Source organism: Genypterus blacodes, unplaced genomic scaffold (assembly GCF_046128005.1).
Source record: "Genypterus blacodes isolate CSIRO-AG114 ecotype Tasmania unplaced genomic scaffold, CSIRO-AGI_Gbla_v1 ptg000067l_1, whole genome shotgun sequence".
In the NCBI taxonomy this organism is placed as follows: Eukaryota; Metazoa; Chordata; class Actinopteri; order Ophidiiformes; family Ophidiidae; genus Genypterus; species Genypterus blacodes.
In genome coordinates this window covers 16,566,019-16,587,412 of record NW_027466879.1, presented here as the reverse complement: position 1 = coordinate 16,587,412, position 21,394 = coordinate 16,566,019, and the positions used below count along the sequence as shown (strand labels likewise).

The 21,394-nt window shown below is 40.2% G+C and overlaps 1 protein-coding gene across 1 annotated transcript in view; it reads right to left on the bottom strand.

The window, feature by feature from the left end:
- ush2a (Usher syndrome 2A (autosomal recessive, mild)) overlaps positions 1-21,394 on the bottom strand; it is a 169,448-nt gene that overhangs the window by 92,965 nt on the left and 55,089 nt on the right. Inside the window, 15 exon segments of the mRNA XM_076156076.1 lie at positions 737-884; positions 963-1,125; positions 3,413-3,572; positions 4,600-4,685; positions 5,051-5,126; positions 6,254-6,391; positions 7,630-7,818; positions 9,524-9,604; positions 9,969-10,187; positions 10,937-11,216; positions 11,318-11,448; positions 12,685-12,873; positions 13,226-13,327; positions 13,828-13,954; positions 16,564-16,694. Of these exon segments, the coding sequence (XP_076012191.1) occupies positions 737-884; positions 963-1,125; positions 3,413-3,572; positions 4,600-4,685; positions 5,051-5,126; positions 6,254-6,391; positions 7,630-7,818; positions 9,524-9,604; positions 9,969-10,187; positions 10,937-11,216; positions 11,318-11,448; positions 12,685-12,873; positions 13,226-13,327; positions 13,828-13,954; positions 16,564-16,694 (2,220 nt within the window).

Genomic DNA, 21,394 nt, shown 5'->3' with positions numbered 1-21,394 from the left:
TCCTCCTCACTTTAACAGCTTAGCAGATTGTACATTTAAATTTTGCGGAAATTTTAATTTATACATTGGCATTCTAAATTACGGTGTGCAAAAAACTCTCATGTCTACGGCTTATAATTGTTTTTCTCTGAAACATTTGCAAGGAGAATCTATTTAAGTGCACAAAGAACTCCTATTTATGATGTGGGATTTGAATCCACATAAATAGCTGAATTCCAAATGCATATCAAAAGTAAATGATATACACCTTGGACCAACTCTGAGCTGTCGATTTTAATTGGCTGCAAGAAGAGAAGATGAACATGAGAGGAATGCAGAAAACAGAGAAAACAGAAGAAGGTAGGCAATCTCTGCGAGCCTATGTGCTTCCAGCCTGCAGTTCTCCATTCAGTCAAAAGGGAGCACTTTTCATCCACTTCAAGGGCTCTGTGAAGCACTGGCCTCTCACTCTGTCCCTTTTTCTCTCTGGGCCTCATTTGCCCATCACTTTACTTTCTTTTTCTTCTGTTCTCTCTCAGTACATTGACAATCCTCTTATATCATCTCCTCTTGATAACTGGACTTTACATCACTGTAAACGTCATCTTTGATAGAAAAAAAAATACAGTATGTGTGAGTAAGAGTGCCCTCTTGCTCGTCTGTGTGAAACTGATTTGTCTTTTTGTCTCTTGATATGGTGCATATGTGTGAGTGTATTTGTGTGAGCGCACTAGATTGAGTATGTTAGTCTTCTCACCATTAGGAGTATCAAGAGGGGTCCAGCTGATGTTGAGCGCATAAGGAGACAAAGGTGTGACCAGTGGTGCTGGAACATTCTCTGGGGTGCTCTCTTCAGTGTGAACCTGGCTGGGGTCGCTTAAGGTGCACCCACCTCCGGTGCAGGCCTGAAATCACATACAACACATGGGTGTTAAGATGCAACTTCAAAAAGACAAAATTGTGAGCGTGTGTTATGTACTCACAGCCAGAGTTATGGTGTAGGCTGTTCCTGGGGTTAGGTTTCGGAGTGTGTGGTCTTCATGAAGCTGAGAGCTGTTATAAGCCAGGACAGGCTCCTCACCGCTACGTAACACGAAGATGGAATAAAACTCCAAAACCCCATTCACCTGAGAGGGACGTGACCACCTGGACAAAGTAGGCAGGAATTAGCACAGGAACAAATATATCCTTAGTACTAAGTTCTATTCTTTCCTCCACATGTTTTAATTCTTATATTTTAATTACTCCTTTCTGTCGATGAAATTCCACAGCTCCTTGATTCACTGAAAGTAACAAAGAACTTGAATGTAGGAGTGCTTCATTGTGTATTGTCAGGATTCGAGAATGATGTCCTAAAATGATTACAAGATAGCACTTCGTAATGGACATGGACAGATAATAGTGTCCCCCAAATTCTATATTTAAAAAGGAAAGTCATTCCCAGCAGAGGGTGAGAGGGTGATATTAATAAACAGAAACATGGGAACTACATGTATCAAAATGAGTGAAGATAAACAAAGTAACAAACTATAAGAAAAAGAAGAAACTGAAATCTGATTAAATACACACTTCTGCTCCCTGAATGTTTTTGTTTTCCTTTGGATTCACTCTGTTGTAGCTGTTGAAGTTGCTGTAGGGTAAGGTGAAACAATTTATTTATATTTTTTACAAGTTTTATATTTTTATATACGTCACAGTAAAAATGCAAAAGACTCTGAAAAGAGTATTGCAAGAGAAAAAAAGTGTATTACACTAAATCAGTAACTTTAATAAATAGTCCTGCAATTCTTACAATTCCCAGTGAGTCGACGACCCCCCCTGACGTGGAACCAGGGGTACGCCATTTTAAGACGTGATGGATTCCTTTTGTGGTTTCTCCCATTAAAAGCCAGTTTTTGAATGACTGATGAGCGTGAGTTAGCACACAATTAGCCACTGCGGCTAATCTATCACATTTATTATAAGATTTATATGCTGTCGATGGGCACTTTGATATATATCCATTTTTGAAAAGCTAAACCAAAGGGGAGTTTTAATAATTTCTATCATAATTCACTGCAACAATGTTTTTAGAAAAGCACTGGTATCACAATGTAATGAATAAGAGGTGTTTTCTCTGCATTTTAGGATCTATACCAAGCTGTCAGATGTGTTTGGTTTAAATCAGAATCTATCAATGAATCAATAAAATGAAAGAATTATTAAAACATGTTAAAGTATGTAAAACTACACAACATCAGTAAAAAAATATATATATATTTTGTACAATCAAATGATATAGTTTTAAGTAAACTAATTGTAACAAATTCAAGCCCTCAGAGTGTGTTCGTACATACTTGAATGTGTTCTGTGTGCATGGATGTTTGTCAGTAAGGTTTGGGTGATGGTGGGATATAAATCTGCTGATATTGTTTGCATCCAGCACTTTCCTCAACCTTTCTCACAGTCTCTCACCCTCATCCCCACATACTTTATTTTTCAACATCACCCAAATCTACCCCCTCATTGCCTTTTCCTCTCTCTCCTCCTTCAAATTTCCCACAGTTGCACTCTGTGTGCATGTCTCTGTTGGTCCTCCTCAGCTTTTTTTCACAGATGGAAAGTGAGAGGTATTGAACAGGTATGATCTCTCAACGTCTGCCTATTACCAATGTGCTAACAAGGCAATATGCAGACTTCCCTACACCTGGTGAATAAATAGCTGCAAAACATTTTGAATGCTCAGGGTACGGTGCACTTCTATGTGCTTTGGCAGCTGTATTATGATGGATGATGTATCACACCTAATCATTTGTTTTCAATGCAACTCTATTTCCCATTCAGTGACACCACATGTGGTTTCTGGGCACAGTGTTTTAAAAGGTGCCTGTCTCGATAACACATGTCCGGTAAATTGTACAGTTTAATAGTGATTCCACCTATTTACTGTTCATTTGAGGTTTTTCAGTTGTTATTTTCAATAAGTTATCACAGAAGGGCAGATTTTTTTACAGGGACAACATTTGCAAGTGCAAAGGTGAAGTCCATAATAAGAATGAGTTTCAGGTAGTACTGTATGTGACTGACTAGACAAGATAAAGAAGTCCCACTACCCTAAGCCGTGCAGCCTCCATGACTGACCAGTAGGAGTCACTGGTGCAGTGACAAGGACTAGAATCATTCTGCCACAGGACCGAGCTGGATGAACCTTTATAAGGGACCAAATCTACAGTGATGGGCAAGTGTTTCAGGGGGACATGTGCACTAAGCAGAAGTGGGGAAACCCAGGGATGAAGGCTTCAGGAGCGTTGAATATCATTCTTATGACACAAGGAGACTAATCATATAACTGGGATAACAGTGTATGAGATCACTCTAGAAGAGGGAGAGTTTGTGATCAGGAATTCTGTGTGTGTTTATGTATAGATGTGGTTATTGGTGGGTGTGTACTTACTCCACCAGCACAGTCCGTGAGTCGAGCGGGGTAAGAGTTGGTGCTTGTAAAGGCCCAGGGGGAAGCTGGGAGGTCAACATTGTAACTTGTGAACTGTTGGTGCAGCCGGCAGACGTACACACACTCAGTACCAAGGCATGGGTAGAATACACATCGAGTCCTGAGACAGACAAGCAGACAGACACACACATACATTGGATAGCTAAGATTAATCAGCCAAACATAAAACACACATAAAACATTTTTTTTTGTCACTTTTTGGTATGTATGCGTAATCATTTAACCCTTCATTATTTACTTCTTTCTCTTCCTCTCTGCTGAAACTATTTTCAATTTTTCAAGCACAGGTAACAAATTGTATTTTTGACAATAAACTCTGACTAGTATGTCCACAACCAGCATGGATGATACATTATGTCTTCATTAACATACTGTACATATACAGTCTGGCAATGTGATGTTTTTGTGTAAGTATGAAGTCATAATCTATTCTGTTCACATAAAATACCACATAGGCTGGCTCTCCAGTGTATGCACTGTGTATGTGTCTGTGAGCCTGTGTTCCTTTGAGGCTGTGTCTTGGATTTGCATGTGTGTGCATACGTGCAAGTGTGTATCTATGTGTCCTGCGCTCTAGTCTCAGCTGTGTGACATGTGTTTCATCACTCTTTTAAGTCTCTTAAGTCAAATCTTTCAAAGCAAACTGTGTGTGTGCATGTGTGCTAATGTGTAGTGCTCTTTGTTTCTATAGTGTGTAATGATTCAAACGTGAGCGTATGTGTGTGTGGGTGTGTGTTTAGCACTCTTTTTGAAAGTGTTATTCCCTTGGTGAGCACTGAGATGCTCTTTACTCTTTCAAATGCTAATCCCCCACTCCATTCTGCTTTTCTTCACTCTTCCCCTTCTCTTCATACCTTTTCCGAGACCGAGGCCTTTTTGCTCCACAGTCACAGTGAGGCTGCGGAACACTGTACAGTACACATAAGCACGTGCACACACACACACACACACACACACACACACACACACACACACACACACACACACACACACACACACACACACACACACACACACACACACACACACACACACACACACACACACACACACACACACACACACACACACACACACACACGTGCGCTCTCTGTCTTTCTCTCTCTGGGTCTCCCTCTCCTCTTTACCAGTGATGTTGTGTTGTCTGTCCTTCCCCCTGTAGACTACTTGGTCATTGTGATAGATGATGTATTCTGTAATGCGTCCATTGGGTCTATCAAAGAAACAAAAGGGAAAAGACAGCAAGCAGTCACAATGTTTTATTTATTATATCTATACATATCATTCAGATGTATTAAATTGTACTGTAAATACTTCTTGTTTGCGTTGAATCTATTTTTTATCTAATCATGTTGTGTTATCTGTAAAAGAAAAGCATGTGTACTAAAAGTATGCAGCTTAATATAAATGCTTTACTGTACTTATACTGTGAATTAAATATAATATATTATGTTGTCATAAAAAGTCTACATTCTTCTACTTGAAGATTTGTGACAAATGATCGGATATGCACTTACATTTAACATTGCATTTAACAAACCAAATGGTTTGAATGTAAGAGGGAAGACTGTGTTTTACCTTGCTGGTGGTTTCCAGGTAAGGGAGATTGCTGAGGGAAATGAGACTCCAGCAGGAGGAGAAACAGCATCCGGAACTGCAAACGTCAGACATCAGTTTTGGCATTAGTTTCTGTAATTCTAAATTTGTACTTGCTGGACCCTTTTCACATTTTTAATTATACTTTTTTTCAATTTTAACTTAATCCTACTCCTAATATTAATGATCATAAACAGATCATAAAACCATAAAACCTAAAACCATGCAATATAGCGAGATAATGCGAGATAATGAAGAAAAAAATGTTCATGCAGATTGCAGCATTCTGTAAAATAGAGGCACCTTACTTATGAATTATACTGCAATATAAAAAGTTGTATACGTCATACATGGATGAAGCTTGAGTTTTATTTACAAATGATGTTAATTATTTCGAAGAAAAGACAAAAAAAAAACATATCAATAAATGTTCTTATTCATGGAGCTCACAAAAGTGTGTGGTGAAAACAATAATAGTGTGAGTGTGTGTCTACATTCCTGTGTGTGTGTAAAACTAGACATAGGTAAAAAACTTGTAGAGCCATTTTTTCTCCCACCCACCGAACATGGTTTAGTGACTTAACTCTGCACTCAATGAGAATCAATACAGTGATGTGTTTTTGTTCTTTTACTTCAGATTGATTTTTGCTGTCTCTGCACTGACCCCTGCCGTCACATTATCTCCCCAACAAGGCCAGTTAGTCCAACACAGATTAATGTAGCAAGTAAGATATGGAGAAAAATCTTTCTTTTCTTCTCTCACTCCTTCTCTTCCTTATACTCGCCCGTCCATCACTCCCCAGATAAGAAAAATGTCCCTCTCCTCCTCACTTCCTTCTTCTTGCAATGTGTCTCATTTTTCCACCATCGCTTTTGCCCTGATTCAGCCACTTAATTCTTCCTCTCTGTCCCTCTTTTTTCTCCTCTCCTCTCCTCTCCTCTCCTTTTCTTTCCTTTCCTTTCCTCTCCTCTCCTGTCTTAAAAGCTTATCTCCATCACTGGATAGACAGGATGATAGTGTGTCTGCGTAAGCATTAACAGACACACTATCACTTAACACAGCTGGTTAAGGACAGAGACAGAGAGGCTGACAATTCTGGGTAAATGTGTGTAAATAAGTTCAATTCATATACTGTATGTGGGTAACTTTGTGTGTCTATATGTGTGTGTGCTTTGCATCCATACCTTCCTCTGGGGTTGTGAGGCTCCCTCTCAAAATACCATCACCATTGTCATTGTGAATACTCTCAGTGCAGCCAACAGGAGTGCAGACACTTACAGTGACGATGTATCGTGTGAAAGGAGTGAGGCCTGACAACACACCTTGAGAGCAGGAGAGTGAGGGACAACAGAACAGGAGAGAGTCAAGGAGTGAGGAGTGTGAGTTGACAAGTGTTTTGTAAAGAGGAAATGGAAAATAAACTGTGGATATTAAGGCATTTTCCATGATTAATGTCTTCTGCAATTTTGTGAAGAAATGCTGACCAAAGAGACATGCGAGAACTTCTCAACAAACTGTACATGGAAACACATTTTTTGAGGTCGGCAACTGATCAGTTGATCTTCAATCATCCCTGCAATTCTTCTTATTCTCCTTCATCTCCCTTCTTCTCACCTGCACCCTCCCCCGATCCATAAACATTGCCTCCTCTCACCCTCTGCCTTTCTTTCTCTCTCTCTGTCGCCCTCCCTCTCCCCGTTACCCATGTCTTTTAATTCAATTAGGGACCAGGGCCCCACTCCGCTGCCATTACACCCTCATTTGCTTTCTGTGTTTTTTAGCCGTTGGTGTAATTCTGCAGTCAGGTGTCGAGGCCATCATAAATTAACAAGAAGCCTTATCATGCAGGACTTAATGTGTGGCAAAGAGAGAGGGAGGGAATGGGGGGCAGAGAGAAGGAGACCAGAGAAAGACCAAGACAGAGAGCTCATCTTCATATTTGCCTGGAGACATGGCAGAGTGGATGAGAGAAGGGACGAATAGCAACAGCGGACACAGACACATCATCATGGTCATAAAAGATGAAGTGAGGAAAGATCGAAAAGTGAGCAACAGAAAGAGAGCAAGGAGGAGCGATGCCATGGTATGACATCATCCGGGTAGTCCTAAGTGTCTCGTTCCAAATGGAGACAGTGTCCCAAAGTTGGGAACTTGCCAAGGAGACATTAACAGAGTGTTAGTGTTTGTGTACGACAGAAAGAAAGAGTGAAAAATGTGTGTTTGTACTCAGGGCCAAAGGTCACGAAGGACGGTGGTACAAAATCCACAGATTCTGCCATTAAAGAGCAGTATTAAGAATAGGAAATGTTAAAAGGATGCAAGTTACTTTATCCAAGGTTGATAGTTGTGTTGAAAACTGATGGTATGATTTGACAAAAAGTCGCTTTTAATTTTTCCCTGTTTTTACTGCGTTCCCACATGGACTGTCTTACCTTCTCAATACATGATGGATTCATTTGCACTAACAGATAACTCAGTTTAAAACCCCTCCAACTTAATCTGCCTTTGGGTTGAAGTTAAAAAAAATGTATAATAAAGGTCTGACTTTAAGGTGTGTTACCTGTGAAGTTTCCATTGGCCAGGTAAATGGCTGTGACAGGTGGTGCTTCTGGCTGGTCTCTGTTGTAGGCCCTCAACTCATACCTGTCGATCACTCCTCTGATCTCACCGGTGGGTGGAGCCCAGCTCACTTCAGCGTCGGAACCGCTCAAAATCTGCACTGAGGTAGGTGGTGGGACAGATCTGGGAACTAGAGCGAGGGTGAGGACAAAGGATTACACAAGAGAGTCGAGAGGGAAGTGAAGAGCCAACAAAGAGAAAAAATGTTCAACTTAAGGTTCAATAAATGGTTACATGAGAAACCTAACAATTGAATTAAGAACTATATGCAAATACTATAATAGAAAGAAGACACAAAATCAAAGAGACAAATTCAAAGGGAGCAAATGTAAGTGGAAAATCAGCAACAACAGGAAAGACACACAGGGTTAAGGGAAAAGCAGCTCCATCTCTCTGCGTCTTAATATACCCAGTAAATCACACCATCCATTAACATAAATACTATTTATGAGTGTTGTAACTTCTTCAGCATTGATTTAATATATCCAGCCATTCATTCTGGGCTATATTTCACAGCAATCAGCTTCCCCCTTTGCTCAAGCTTTTTCCATATCCTGCCCTCGCTCTTTTTTTCTCTGTTTCAAAGCTGGTTTGCTTTACGCACTGCTTTCATTTTCTTTCAATCTAGCCTTCCATATTTCTTTACATCATTCTCTCCTTCACCTACGCTCAACTTCAACTACGACATAACTCTCTCAGCGCAAACTGTTACAAAGCGGGGGGAATAACAAACACAGCTTGGCAATACATAATTTCATATATTCAAAATCTACGTCTTTGGCTCTCTGGAAATAGAGATATTATAAACATCTTATTTATCTCCCCTTCCTTCTGTTACACTTCTCATAGAATGACACATTAAAATACACAAAAAGCTCTGCACTGAAAAGGTGCTTCACACCCCCGTCATTCTCCCGTCCTATCCTTCCTCTCCTGTCTACTCATCCTTCCTCATCTCCTTTTCTTATTCTCCTTCCCTACGTCCCTCCTACTACTTCCACCATCCTTGCCTCTTTTCCTACATCTTGAATCTCGTGTCTCCCACCTTTTGCTCTTGGCCGTCTTCCCCGAGCCCTCCCTCTTTCCCTCTGTCATTAATGCCTCCTCCCTCCCTCCCTCTCAAGCCTTCTCTCTGGTCGCTCTCTTGGATGGTATACTGAGACCTACCAGTGTATCGTTCACTACTAACGAGCAGCTTTATATTACACAAGGGACCACACAGGCCATTCTGGGTTAACAGCCTTTTACTGGGATGCCCTTTATAGAGGCCTTATCAATCTCTCATACCGTCAGACACATGTAATATCATTGGCTGAGGATAAGTCTCATGTACTATACAAGACATTAGTGGTTTCACATCCAAAATCTCTTCAATACACCGAAAAACACAGCAGGAAAAAGTCACAAAGTTTCTCCTGAATGCAACGTTCAAAATATGTAAATTAAGATAAAACAAAATGTAATTTCAATCAAATATGAAAACATTGTAACAGAATTGATGTCATTGACTTTGTGATCTAATTTGTAATACTAATTCTAAATACGATAGCACAGCACACACTATAAACATACTGTGACATAGACACACCATTAAACGTTATTACACAAGGCTTTAAACTACTCAAGTACTTATGGGCCTTATCAATGTCTCATACTATCAGTGTCAATTATATAATATAATATATATAATAATATCTGTGTGTTTGGACGGAACTCTGTGCCTATGAGCAGGTGTTTTTTGTTATGATGGCATTCTGATGTGTACATTTGCTTGCTAACATACAAACACACAAAGACAAAAACATCCATAGAAAGAGAATTGAGGGATGTTTTACCTTTGCCTCGACTGCGTCCTCTCTGCCAAGGTCCTGCTGCCCAGCCTCCTGGAGCCAAGGCCACAATCCTGTAGAAATACTCTTGATAGGTGGACGTGTGTGTATGGATATTGGATAGGGATGTGGATTGCACATGGGACGGGAGAGTGAGACATTTTTCAAATTAAGCAAAAATTGAATTGATCTGAAGTGTTCAAAAAACAGGTGACCAATACAAATATAACCAATGTTTGAAATAATGCAATTTGTGGCTATAAATGTGTACATCTGTCTTTTATCTTTGTACACTTACAGAACAAATTGTAAAACCCTAAGTGGAAGCTGACAGTAGAAGAGAGCACTCAAGATACATATAAGAGCTGTTAAGGTGGTACATGCTACATTTGATATAAACTGATCTTACTAAGTGTGTGTAAGCAAATGTTTTCAAACAGGGTGTCATTACCAGTGAAAGGCTGTAAATTATCATCTCTGGCCTGTGTCTCTCTCCCAGTATAGACCAACACCGAGTCATTTCCTCTGCATTGGAATCGGCTCTCGCTGGTGGGACAGTCGCCCAGGTAGACTTTAACAGCACGGCGGGAGGCAGCATATAGACTGACACTTGGGCCGACAGTACGTTCATCACTTCGAATGGAGAGACCCCTTATGCAACCTCCAAAGCCTAGATGAGAGAGGAGAAGAGAGGCGAGGTCTTATACCCTACATACTATATGTTCCCTTATCAACTTCACAAAATAAGAACAGCAGGATATACTGAAAGTTGCCAGATAATTTGTAGCCAGACTCAAAGACTGTTACCTGCAAAAATCAATGTCCAATTGAGGCTTTTTTTAAGTGAACTTCCAGCATTAAGGGATTGCAATGCTTAACAGATTGTATTTAATGCTGCTGCATCACCTTTCTCCATTGTAAACAGCCCTGCCACCCAGTGCATTTATATGCACTTTAAAAGTTTAATTACACTTTGATTAAGGCAATAAATTGTTGTTGCATTAAAAAACGTCATGCATACACCTTAATGCAATTGAAATTGGCGCAAAACGAAGTATGCTTACACCAAGTAACACACTAAATAGTTTTATTCAAGCATGTACATGTCTGAATAGTGAGTATGCCACCTCGTTTCCTGAATAGTAGCACTCGCCTCTGCCATTATGCTACACATCATGTGTGAATGGCGTTCATTCAGTCCATGTTCTATAAAGGCTTAATCGCATTTGTGCCTTTTAATTGCAGTAAGGACAAATACTCAGAGCATTGAGTGCATGTAAATGTACTAACCGAGGCAGTAAGCAAAATAAAGACTTCAGCTGCTGTATGTGCATGGCATCAGTTTACCATTGCTGAATTTGAAAAACACATTTACAATGATTTTATCACTTTTTTTCAGACAAGCTGCACATATCTCACCGTGTTTTTGACTTCGACTGGCCAGAGCAGGGTGTGTGAGCTCAGTAGGCACACCCCCCAAGTATAAGGGCGAATCAATTCTGATCCTTCCTGCACCTCCCACCACCCTGGTCTCATCTTCCCAGTCATCTACCTCAGCAGAAATGACTGAACCTCGTTTTGCCACTGAGAGCTGTTTCCACTCTCCATCACAGTAGCGAAGCCCTGCCCACATTTTGAGCTCAGTCACATGACCTCCATAGGCAAGAACGAAGGACAGGAAACCACCTTCTAGCTCCACCTGAAACACACAAGAATGATTACCAAAGACTAGTGTTTTAGCGGCAATTTGTACTTTTAATTAAGGTATTTTCAGGCATGCCTTTTCATTCAGACACTTACAAGCATGTAGTCATCAGTGTTTGTGTTATGAGTAAAGAGCAAGAGAGCATTGAGCTGGTCTGATCTGAACTCCATGGCAATGTCAAACACCTCTCCTCCTCTGAAAACATGGCTACCCAACTCCAAGTAACCTGAAACATTGAGAGCATTATCACCAGCTGGTTATTGTCTAAACCAGTGTTTTTCAACCTTTTTTGAGCTAAGGCACACTTGTCACATTTAAAGAATCCTGCCTCACACCATCAACCAAAAGTGTTACAAAATGACACATATACAATTACAATTAGTCAATAGTCTGTCAATTTATTTGTACTCACTCAGTAACGATGGCTTTGCAGGCAGGTAGTATTTATGTCTCTGCCACAGTGTGTGGCTTTTTGGATTTAGCTACGAGTTCAGCTACCAAGTAACTAGCTTTGAGCGCTATCGCAGACACCGTTGTAGTGTTTCTCATAAAAGTTGCCTGCTCCTCCGTGTTTTTTCGCAAGCGAACAAAATCTGTGTTCTTGCTTTGAAGTGACGGATGTTTTGTTTGGAGATGGCGTTTAAGCTAGCTTGGGACCATAACACTGTTGTTAAGCTTTCCCCTACACACCAAGCAAAGTGCATCAGGATCCACGGTGAAAGTAAATCCAAACGAAAGATATCTTTCGCTGTATTTGCTTGAGCTCACCGTTTTTGCTTTCTTTTGACCACCACTCATATGACTCTTTTCATCTGGGTTACAATCACGCATCACTAATTCTATTGTTTTGAATTAACAAGGTCATTATTGCGCTACTGCCACCTACTGGGCAGGTCAGTCAGGACACATGAAGGAGGATTGAATTATTTCACAGTCACTAGATTGCAGGCACAGACGCACAACCATGGCAAATTATTTGCAACTAAATAATATATTTTTTGGACTAATTATGTGAAATTGGATAATTTCCCATGGCACACCTGACGACCTCTCATGGCACACTAGTGTGTCGAGGCATAGTGGTTGAAAATCACTGGTCTAAACCATATCAGTTTGTAGTCTTTGTCTTACAAATTGTTAACCGAAAAACAAAATGTGAGACATTTGTATGGTTTGTAAGTGTAAGTGTGTCAAATTTAGCTGGCAGTTATAGTAGGATAGTGATATGATATGATACACATTTAAGATCACATCAACTACAATGTGTTCACATGTACAAAACAGGAAGGATGTTTCCTTAGCATTAGTCACATCCCACAACTGTTAACCAGGTAGAAGCAATCTTGTAGAATGAGGTGATGCATCTTAGTGTGTATTGTAACTGTGAAAAGGGGAATAGACAACAAAAAAGACAACATCAGTATCAGTTAAAATCACTGACAACAACATGACTGCATCCTACCATGACCCAGAAAATGGGCTCCGTCCACAGTCTGAAGGGGACATCCCTCCCAGCTTTCATAGGCTGACACCTTCCGTGTAGCCTTTGTCCAGTCCAGAGACTTCCAGTCCTCTGAAGGGCTGTCAGTCATCTTGAAATGTATATCTCTAAGACAACCGGAGAAGCCCTGTCGCACTGGCCAAGCATCACCTAGTAATACACGATACAATATAAGTGTAAAAGACCATCTTCGTATCTATTTCAGTCAAAGACTTCAGTCTATACAAATTCAGTCAGTTGCAGTTACATTACAGACTGCTTATTAATAGACAATCAATTATGTTGCATCTATTCTTGGGTGAATATGGCTTAAATGGAAAACAAATGGCCCAAGTTTCTAATCCTTGTGTGATGATACCACGCCAAAAGGATAAGAAACTCCTCCCTGATCCATGGGAGCATCGCTAGTTACCTCAAAGAAAACCTCACCACTTTATTATGTGTATCAAATCAATAAAAACTAAAATGATCTAGTAAGGAAGGCGGAGGTCAATGGACTCACTTGAATTCTCTCTTAGTAGAGTGAAGTCTACAGGCAGCCCTCCAATGAAGACCCCAGTGTTCTCACCAATAATAGTGCTGCCACTGGAAGCTGACACACTACCTAATGGAGGTAGTGAAGTGAGGTGGGACAGGTAGGGGAAATAAGGAAGAAAATATTAAATATTAAAAGAGGGAGTACAGAATTTAGGTGTAAACAGTGAATAACCCAAGGAGAATAAAAGAAGTCAAGAGACATGAGAGAGGGTACAGACAATAGACGAAATAGGAAAATGTAGATTAAAGAATATAAAGCAGAAGATAATGGGACAACATGTGGGTGTGTTTATGTGTCCCATTACATTTGGGAAACTCTACTGTTTGTTTCTGTGTGTGTGTGTATACATTGAGGCACCATTTTTCTCATCAGGCAGAGAGGGGGCCGGATTAACCTGGTTAATACCTCCATGTGGAGCAGGAGGATTTACATATACAGTATAATGTTTCAACATTTTCACACGTCTCTCTCCTATGCTTTGTACATTCATATGTATAAATACACTAGCATTTACACTCACACATACCACATACACAAATTGTACTTAGTGTGAATATGAGAACTACCTCTGTATTGATTGTTTACAACGATTGTTCCCACGGCCCCTTGCCTTGTTGCCATGATGCTGTGCCATTGCCCATCACTGTAGCTGCGGCCTCCATCCCCGTGTACACTCACAGCCACTGCTGAGCCCTTCAGACACAAACACACACAAACCCAAAACAAAGGCAAGGACTTACACACATTGATATCATAGTTGTGAGAGACTTGCATTTATTTTCTTAACCTTCTTGCAATAATTGCTAGGCTAAAGCGGACGTGAACTCTGACTCAAAGGAGACCACTTTCTAGATAACAGACAAATAAAACATCCTTACTTTTATGATTTCACATTATGTCTTGCACACACAAACATTGGACACACACATACAATCATCAAAGTGTTGTTACAGGGCTTTCTGCAGCCTATTAAGTATGACATCATTGTTGTGATCAGCTTTTAGCAAGTAGGCAAAGAGTTATGTAGTAAAACTAGTAATAGACACAACCACACTCACACAAACACAATCGCAACATATATCTACACACACAGACACACACAGTCAGTGATGAAGATTTAATGATGAGATCAATAAATGTATGAATGCCAGAGTATATCAGCCTCTGACATCTTTATTACCACTGCTAGACAGCTCTACTTAACAAGACAACAGGAGAGGGGTATCCTCTCTCTCCCTCACACACAACCACAACCACAAGCCTCAATCCCTGATCCAGAGAGAAGGGGTAGGCCTGTTTAACACTTCCAATTCCCTCAAAAATAACTAATGGTAGGACCAAGGCATTTAAGACAAAATTGCTGCCGTATCTGCAAACGATTTAAGTTGTTTTGTGAAGCTCACAATGTGGATGTGTGAAGCCAATGATGCTCAGTACAGCTTATATTTAAAAAAAAATGCAATCTGTATCCTGATAAATTATCTGGATAATGACAGCTGACAATGGGACTGGAGCGTTTACATTGTGTATTAACACGTAACCTTGTTATCAAGATTCTATATATCCAGATTTGAGAAGACTTTACTAAATGGGTGTAAATGGGCCTAAGGTAGGCATTTGTTACTGCTTGCCAAATATGTGCAAATACATTTTTGGACGTTTACCAACATGCTTAGAGCGCTCTACTCTTTGCTCTGTCCTTTGCATTGCTACAACAATAAAGCACACTGTCTGTTTTGGAAAACAAAGTTGCTGGCTGCTTCTTGCTCTGCCCAGACTTTCATTTGCAAATTAAGTTAAACTTGGGAGAAGGTTGAGCTGCCCAGCTCAGTCGGTTACAGAATCCCTGCTTGGATGAAGAGTGAGGTTGTCAACACAGGATTTGTCTGTCTGGGCTGAGTCTCCCAAGCTGGCATCGTACTATGTGGGACCTTACACCATTGGCAAATTTGCTAAACCCCCACCAACTCATGAACCTTTGCCAGAACCTCCAAGGATTTGATTAGTAGCTGACATAAATGTCATAGTTTCCATTTGGAATCATATTGAGAAAGATACATATATTCATCACCTGCTGTGGGTGGGTCATGCTTCTGATACCTAAGAGAGGTAATTGTATAATAATAACAGCTTCCAGGAGTTTTTCAGTTTAATTTTACACTGCCCAACTCCGTCATTGAAGAATATACTGTATGTGTGTCAGCATGTGCGTTAAATAGTTTGTGACAGTAAACTGTCAACCTCTTCTGTATGTGAAAAGGAATGGTTGTGTCCCAATTCATGTGTATGGCAGATCACATGTGCACATATTTATGAGCATATCACTTTCCTGTGTCATGCTAAATTACCCCCCCATGCTGGTAATCCCATTAGGCTAGCTCAACAGGCTAATGGGGGGAAGTAATGGGCCCAGCTATATGTATCTAGAGAACACTAATAAGCCGTGACACCACTCCCACTGTTAATTACCCTAAACCAGCCTAAACAAAGGAATCAGCTGGGTTGGAAAAGGCACATTTCAGCATACATAGATCAGCGCACATAACCGTAGAAACACATCAACACTCCACACCCGTTTCCTCAGACCGACATGTGCCCACAAACACATACTTCCATTTTTGATGAAGTGCTTTTGATAAGCAGTATTGGATGGTGAAACTGATGAGGAGGGGGTACACAAATGTGTTTGTTTGAGTGTGTAATTAGTTGGTGGTCTCATGGAAGTATGTGTAATCATCTCCCATCATCACTTTCATCATTGAAGTCGTTGACTCTTGAACCCCTCTACATGTGTCTGTAAGGATGGATAAGGGAAGCAGGGCTGTGCAAGGATGAGTCTGTGTACGGGTGCAAAGCTTAATTAGCTTGCAATTGGTATTCACGCGTGGTGACTGCAGGGAATGAGTTAATTGCAGTCCAATTCCAACGCTGACACTCAAAGTTTTTCCCCTTATCCCTGAGAGAAACCAATGAGGGGCTGTATATCACGTTTATTAGATGAGAGCAAGACAGGGAGGAGCAGAAAAACAGACGAAGATGGAGGGGCAGGGTTGGACTGGAAGGAAAAAGGAGAGGAGGTGAGCAAAGGAGTGAGCAAGGAGAACAGAATAATAGCAAAACAGATAAAGTAAAGTGAGAACAAGAGAATTTGTGGATGAGAAGGATTTATAAAATGGGAAGTCAAATTGGCTTAAATGGCCCATAAGCAGGACTGATTAAGTTCTTAGGTGACTATTCACTACTGTGCTTCAAGTAAACAACCTACCCACTGCTTTTAAACAGCATATGCAACTTTTTCCTACCTGCGGATCAAACAAAAAGTAAGGCCGTCCATTTTGGATCTGAATAGCCAGGAACTCTTCCTGATTTCCTGGAGAGAAGGCGCAGAGCAGCAGGCCATCCGGGGATTGAGTCTTGAAACTTAACATGACACCTGACACAGTCAGAGCGAGAACACAAACACAAACATAGAGAGATACAAAAGATAGAGTTAATAATATTTCATTATTCCTCGGGAATTCTTCTCAGGACGGTGGAGAGCACATGTGGGAATACTTTCAACGCATGTCATATCTCATTAGGCAGAGTTACCATCTAAGTTCAAGCATACAATTTGATGAGGTGTATTGTGCTCTGGTCCGTTCACTGTGCCACTGAAAAGGCAAGCAACTCTCGATCTTTACGATGCCTTTGCTGTACCTGTCTGGCACACATGATCACACCATTTCCAAAGCCTGTTCAGTCTTGCTTTAAACTCCTGGTGATCCATCCATATTCAGAAAAAGCAGGGGGAACAATGGCATTGCTGCGGAATGCACCTGTTTATGCAATGAGACACAGCACGAGGAAAGCCTGCATCAACATGAACAGGGTCTATCTATAATGATGATGATGTAGCCACTTCTCTTTACTTTCACCACACTTTCTTCATAAACGCAAATTAATTTGTTAAAATCTACAGGTAGTGCAAAGCGACACCCCGCCCCCCAACACTGCTGCTAGAGGTCAACTTGTGAGGCCTCGTATTTTCTCCAAATTTCCTTTTCCCCAAGAGGTCTTTGAGGTCTACAAGCAAGTGTCTGCAAGTAAGAAAAAAAAGAAGCAATGCGTAAGCCTGCTTCTTCTTACATCTCCATCAGTTTCCCCCTTTCTCTTCCGAAGCTCAAACCTGACTTCACTTTCTCCATAAGCCAATAGTCTATGATAATCTTTACTCTAAGATACCTTTGGGAAAACATGAGCTTCAAAAGCCCAGGCTGAGTATGTAATCTCTGACTTTTATCTCTTAAAGCCAAATCTTCTATTTTATATTACCGAAATGAGTAATATCAGCCTGAGTAGGGTCTCTCGAAACACAGATTTATAAGAAAATAACAGAGAGGAAGTGGATCTGTTCGACAAGAAATACAATGGCCATGTGAAGACCAACAGTATCCCCCTCATCCATTTTGGGGGGGAGAGAGAGAGAGAGCAAGAGAGAGAGCAAGCTATGAATTCATCCAGCGTGCTGTCCTGCCATGTTACTTTGGATCAGAGATTGGATCTTAATCCACTATTAGATCCTCCTAGTGACACAGAGTATGTGGTTTTATCTGTGCATCTGTGTGAACGTGTGTATCCTCAGCTCTGTCTGTCTCTGTAGGGAACAGAAGTGTGGGAAGATCTGAGGAGCTGAATGGAGGCAGCCCAGAGTTCATCAGAAGCTGCTGTGAGGAAAATTATCAGCCCGAGTGAATTCACTTAATATGGAGTCAAACAGTTATATAGCCAAGTGAAGACAAATGCAGATGAACCGTTTCAGTGTTTCCTCTTTTTCTAAAAATCTAATTTTAAAGGAAAAAAGACATAATACCAATTTGTAACACTGGGTCAATGGGTGGCCCAGCTTATTGTTCTATTCTTCTTAATTCAAATAAAATAAAATGTGGTTGAAGTATAGAGTTGTGATGACACAAAGACATTCTTTACATTGGACTTGCATGCTGTGCATCAAGCAGGCATGTGTCATTTACATTCATGACCTTGTCATCGTAGAGATGAGTGAAGTCATGACAGATACCTGACATACATTATCCCCCTTTAACCTTCACTATGTCACATTCTCTGGATCTCTCATTCCTTCCTTTCTTTCATCCCTCTGCTTTTAACCTTCCTCTTCTTTTCCTGACCCCTCACTCCCCTTTTCTCCGGCTCTTGCCTCCTCTGAATCTCTTCCTTCTCCTCTAATTTGATCTCTTATATCTTTTTCTCTCTCCATTCCTGCTCCTACAGATGTATCCTACTTTCTCTCCTCTTTCACAGTTTCAAAGCTGGTGTCAACAGTTATCCATCGTGGACTTGTCTGGAGTGTAATGTGCTTTCTATAGTGGACAAGGGAGGTACAAAAGCAGGTGTATACACAGGGGACAAGCCCATGTGGATCTAACATGCTCTCACAGGATCTGACCTTGAAGAAGCACCATCAGTGTGCATGTTGTTTCTGCATCAGCAGCATAACACTTCATAAACATTTCATAAAATACAATGCAACTGAGTGCAAAGGCCAGGATGGATATGTATTAACTGTTGACTCATCATGCACAACGTCATGATAGTTTTTTTCAAATAAAGAGTTTAACCAGGTGTACTATATCACTGTTTACCTTTGCAATGGTAATAATTGATCCTACATATGTAACCAATTTATTTATGTAAATCACTGCTTGAATTAAAATGGAGCTACAATATATGGGTCTGACAGGGACCGAGTTTCAGAATGCAAGTTTGATTTCCTCACATCATGCTGTTCTAGTAAAATAAACTTGTTAACTGACAGAGAACCTTCACAGACGTAAATTAATGTAAAAAATGTAATGTTATAAATCTGAAGACCACTTTGAATTCCATTTCAGGTCTTACACATGCCAAAGATTGATATTAAGTGTAAGTAAATGCTGAAATTGTTCTTTTGACCTTATTTGACAGAATGGCTGCAAATCATAAGCATGATGTCACTGCAAGCTTTGTGAGTATGGGTACATCAACATGAGTATGTACAGCACCTGCTGGGTAATCCCTGCTACACAGAGCAATAATCTTACACAATTATTGTGTAAGAGCTTTGGAAGAGATAGATGCAAGATAACAAAGGGCATCTGTGACAAGTACATCTGTGTGAGTGAAGAGACTGTTAACAAGTGTAGCCAAGTTCTTCCGGCCACATGTAAAGCATCAACAGTAAGTGACACTGGTTGTGCTCAGCATTACTTCCTTCAGATTTCCCCAAAGGATTGTCCCACTTCACACTGACAACCACTTTGGAGCCATCAATACACACACCTGAGCACGCATTATGACAGGTGCCTCTGTTACACATACAGTACACATATAAGCACACACACAGACACATAAAACACATATAAGCACAAAAATCAGTATACAATATTGCACACAAGACACAAGCCATCCAAAGCCTCATAGTTTGCATGTGCTCCAACACACCTTTCTACAAGAGGCCTTCAGTCCACATTAAAGCTCTCACATTTTGTATTCAATAATTCACTGACACTGAATCAATGATTGCGTGTAATGTGTAAGCATCCCTAGCAATGAAGAAACTCTCCATAGATACAGTTTACTCATAACTTCAGCTGAATGTTTTTGTCTCCCTCAATATGATAACACAAGCGTGCTATCTGTTTACCAAGAAAATAGAAGTTATATCCAACCACTTAAGTAGCACAGCAATGCTTGTGTATAATATGGCCTTATTTATCATCATAACATTGCCTGGTCATGTACCCTTGGTCATGTTCACGAGGTTCCACCTGCACTTCAGGTACTTATTATAATGTACTCAATGTCCTTTTGTCATTTAAAATAGACAAGTTGAGAAATGGGTGTGCATTTTTTAAGCATTTTTTTCAAGCAGGTGTGTTTGCCTCCCATAAGGGTCACACTGAACTAAGTAAGTCTCAAGGCCTTCTTGTCCCTTTCCATTTTGAGCGAAACACTTCAAGAATGTGTAAGCTGAAAACTTGACATAGTACAGTGGTTGTCTGTACATTTTAAACACAACACAAAATGATCTGATCTCAAGTTAACAGTTGGTACTGCTATCAAGTCAAAGCACAACTAACAAGTTGCAGAGAATGTGAATTAAAATGCTAGTTATTTTTCTTAATTTAAAAATAGTAAAAATTAATTACAAAAAATCTTAAAATACAATTTATTGTTCAAATTGTGTGTTGTAGAAATCCACCTGTCTGTGTGAAGTGTTCTACATTATTTCCACTAACAAGTAACATTATTTCACCATTTTAAATGGAGCCTTAATTATTAGGAGCTATTGCTTTGCACTGTATTGTTTCCCTTCTCTCAGTCTCGGTAAACAGTGGAGGTTGTGTGTAATCATCTACACAACATAACCTGAATAACTCCAGTCATGTTAGCTCTCTGCTGGCATTAATCAGAGCCTGGCGTATTAATGAGAGCGCGGCAGCTAGCTAATTACACCCATAGATTCTGCAGCAGCCCATTAAATATACAAATGACAGAATTAAAGAGCCCAGCCTCTTCTGATTAATCTTTAAATGGGGAAAAACTAATGATGTCTGCGCAAACTTTCCCTTCACACAATTCTCCCCCTCTCCTCTCAACGTCAATGCCTGGCAATCAATCATATTAATTAAGGAAAAATAATTTGTATCATTTAACATTTCCCTCTTTCCTGCTCAATTGCTGCAGTGGCGCTGCAGCAGTGTAGTGAATTAGACGGGGCTGGAAATTATTTAAGCCTATTTGTTTCCCTTTGAAATTTTCTTTTTTTCTGAATGTGTGATATTTCATCTCTCTTCATTTACAGTGGATAAAAGAAATAGATCTGGATTAGTGAGAATATAAGCATGACGCTCTCTAATCTGTTCCATTTAAACACATTAATATCACAATGAAAAACATATTTCTTTCTTAACTGTCATGCAGACTCCTTAATTCAAAGATGAACAAGGTGGAAAACACATCTTAGACCTGTATATACAGAAGCCTTAAAGATAAGATGGATGGACTAACACGCATTTATGGAAACAAGCACTTACAGGATATTCATATCAGGCCACTGATTAGGTATCGTTGTAATCCTGTTTTATCTAAAGT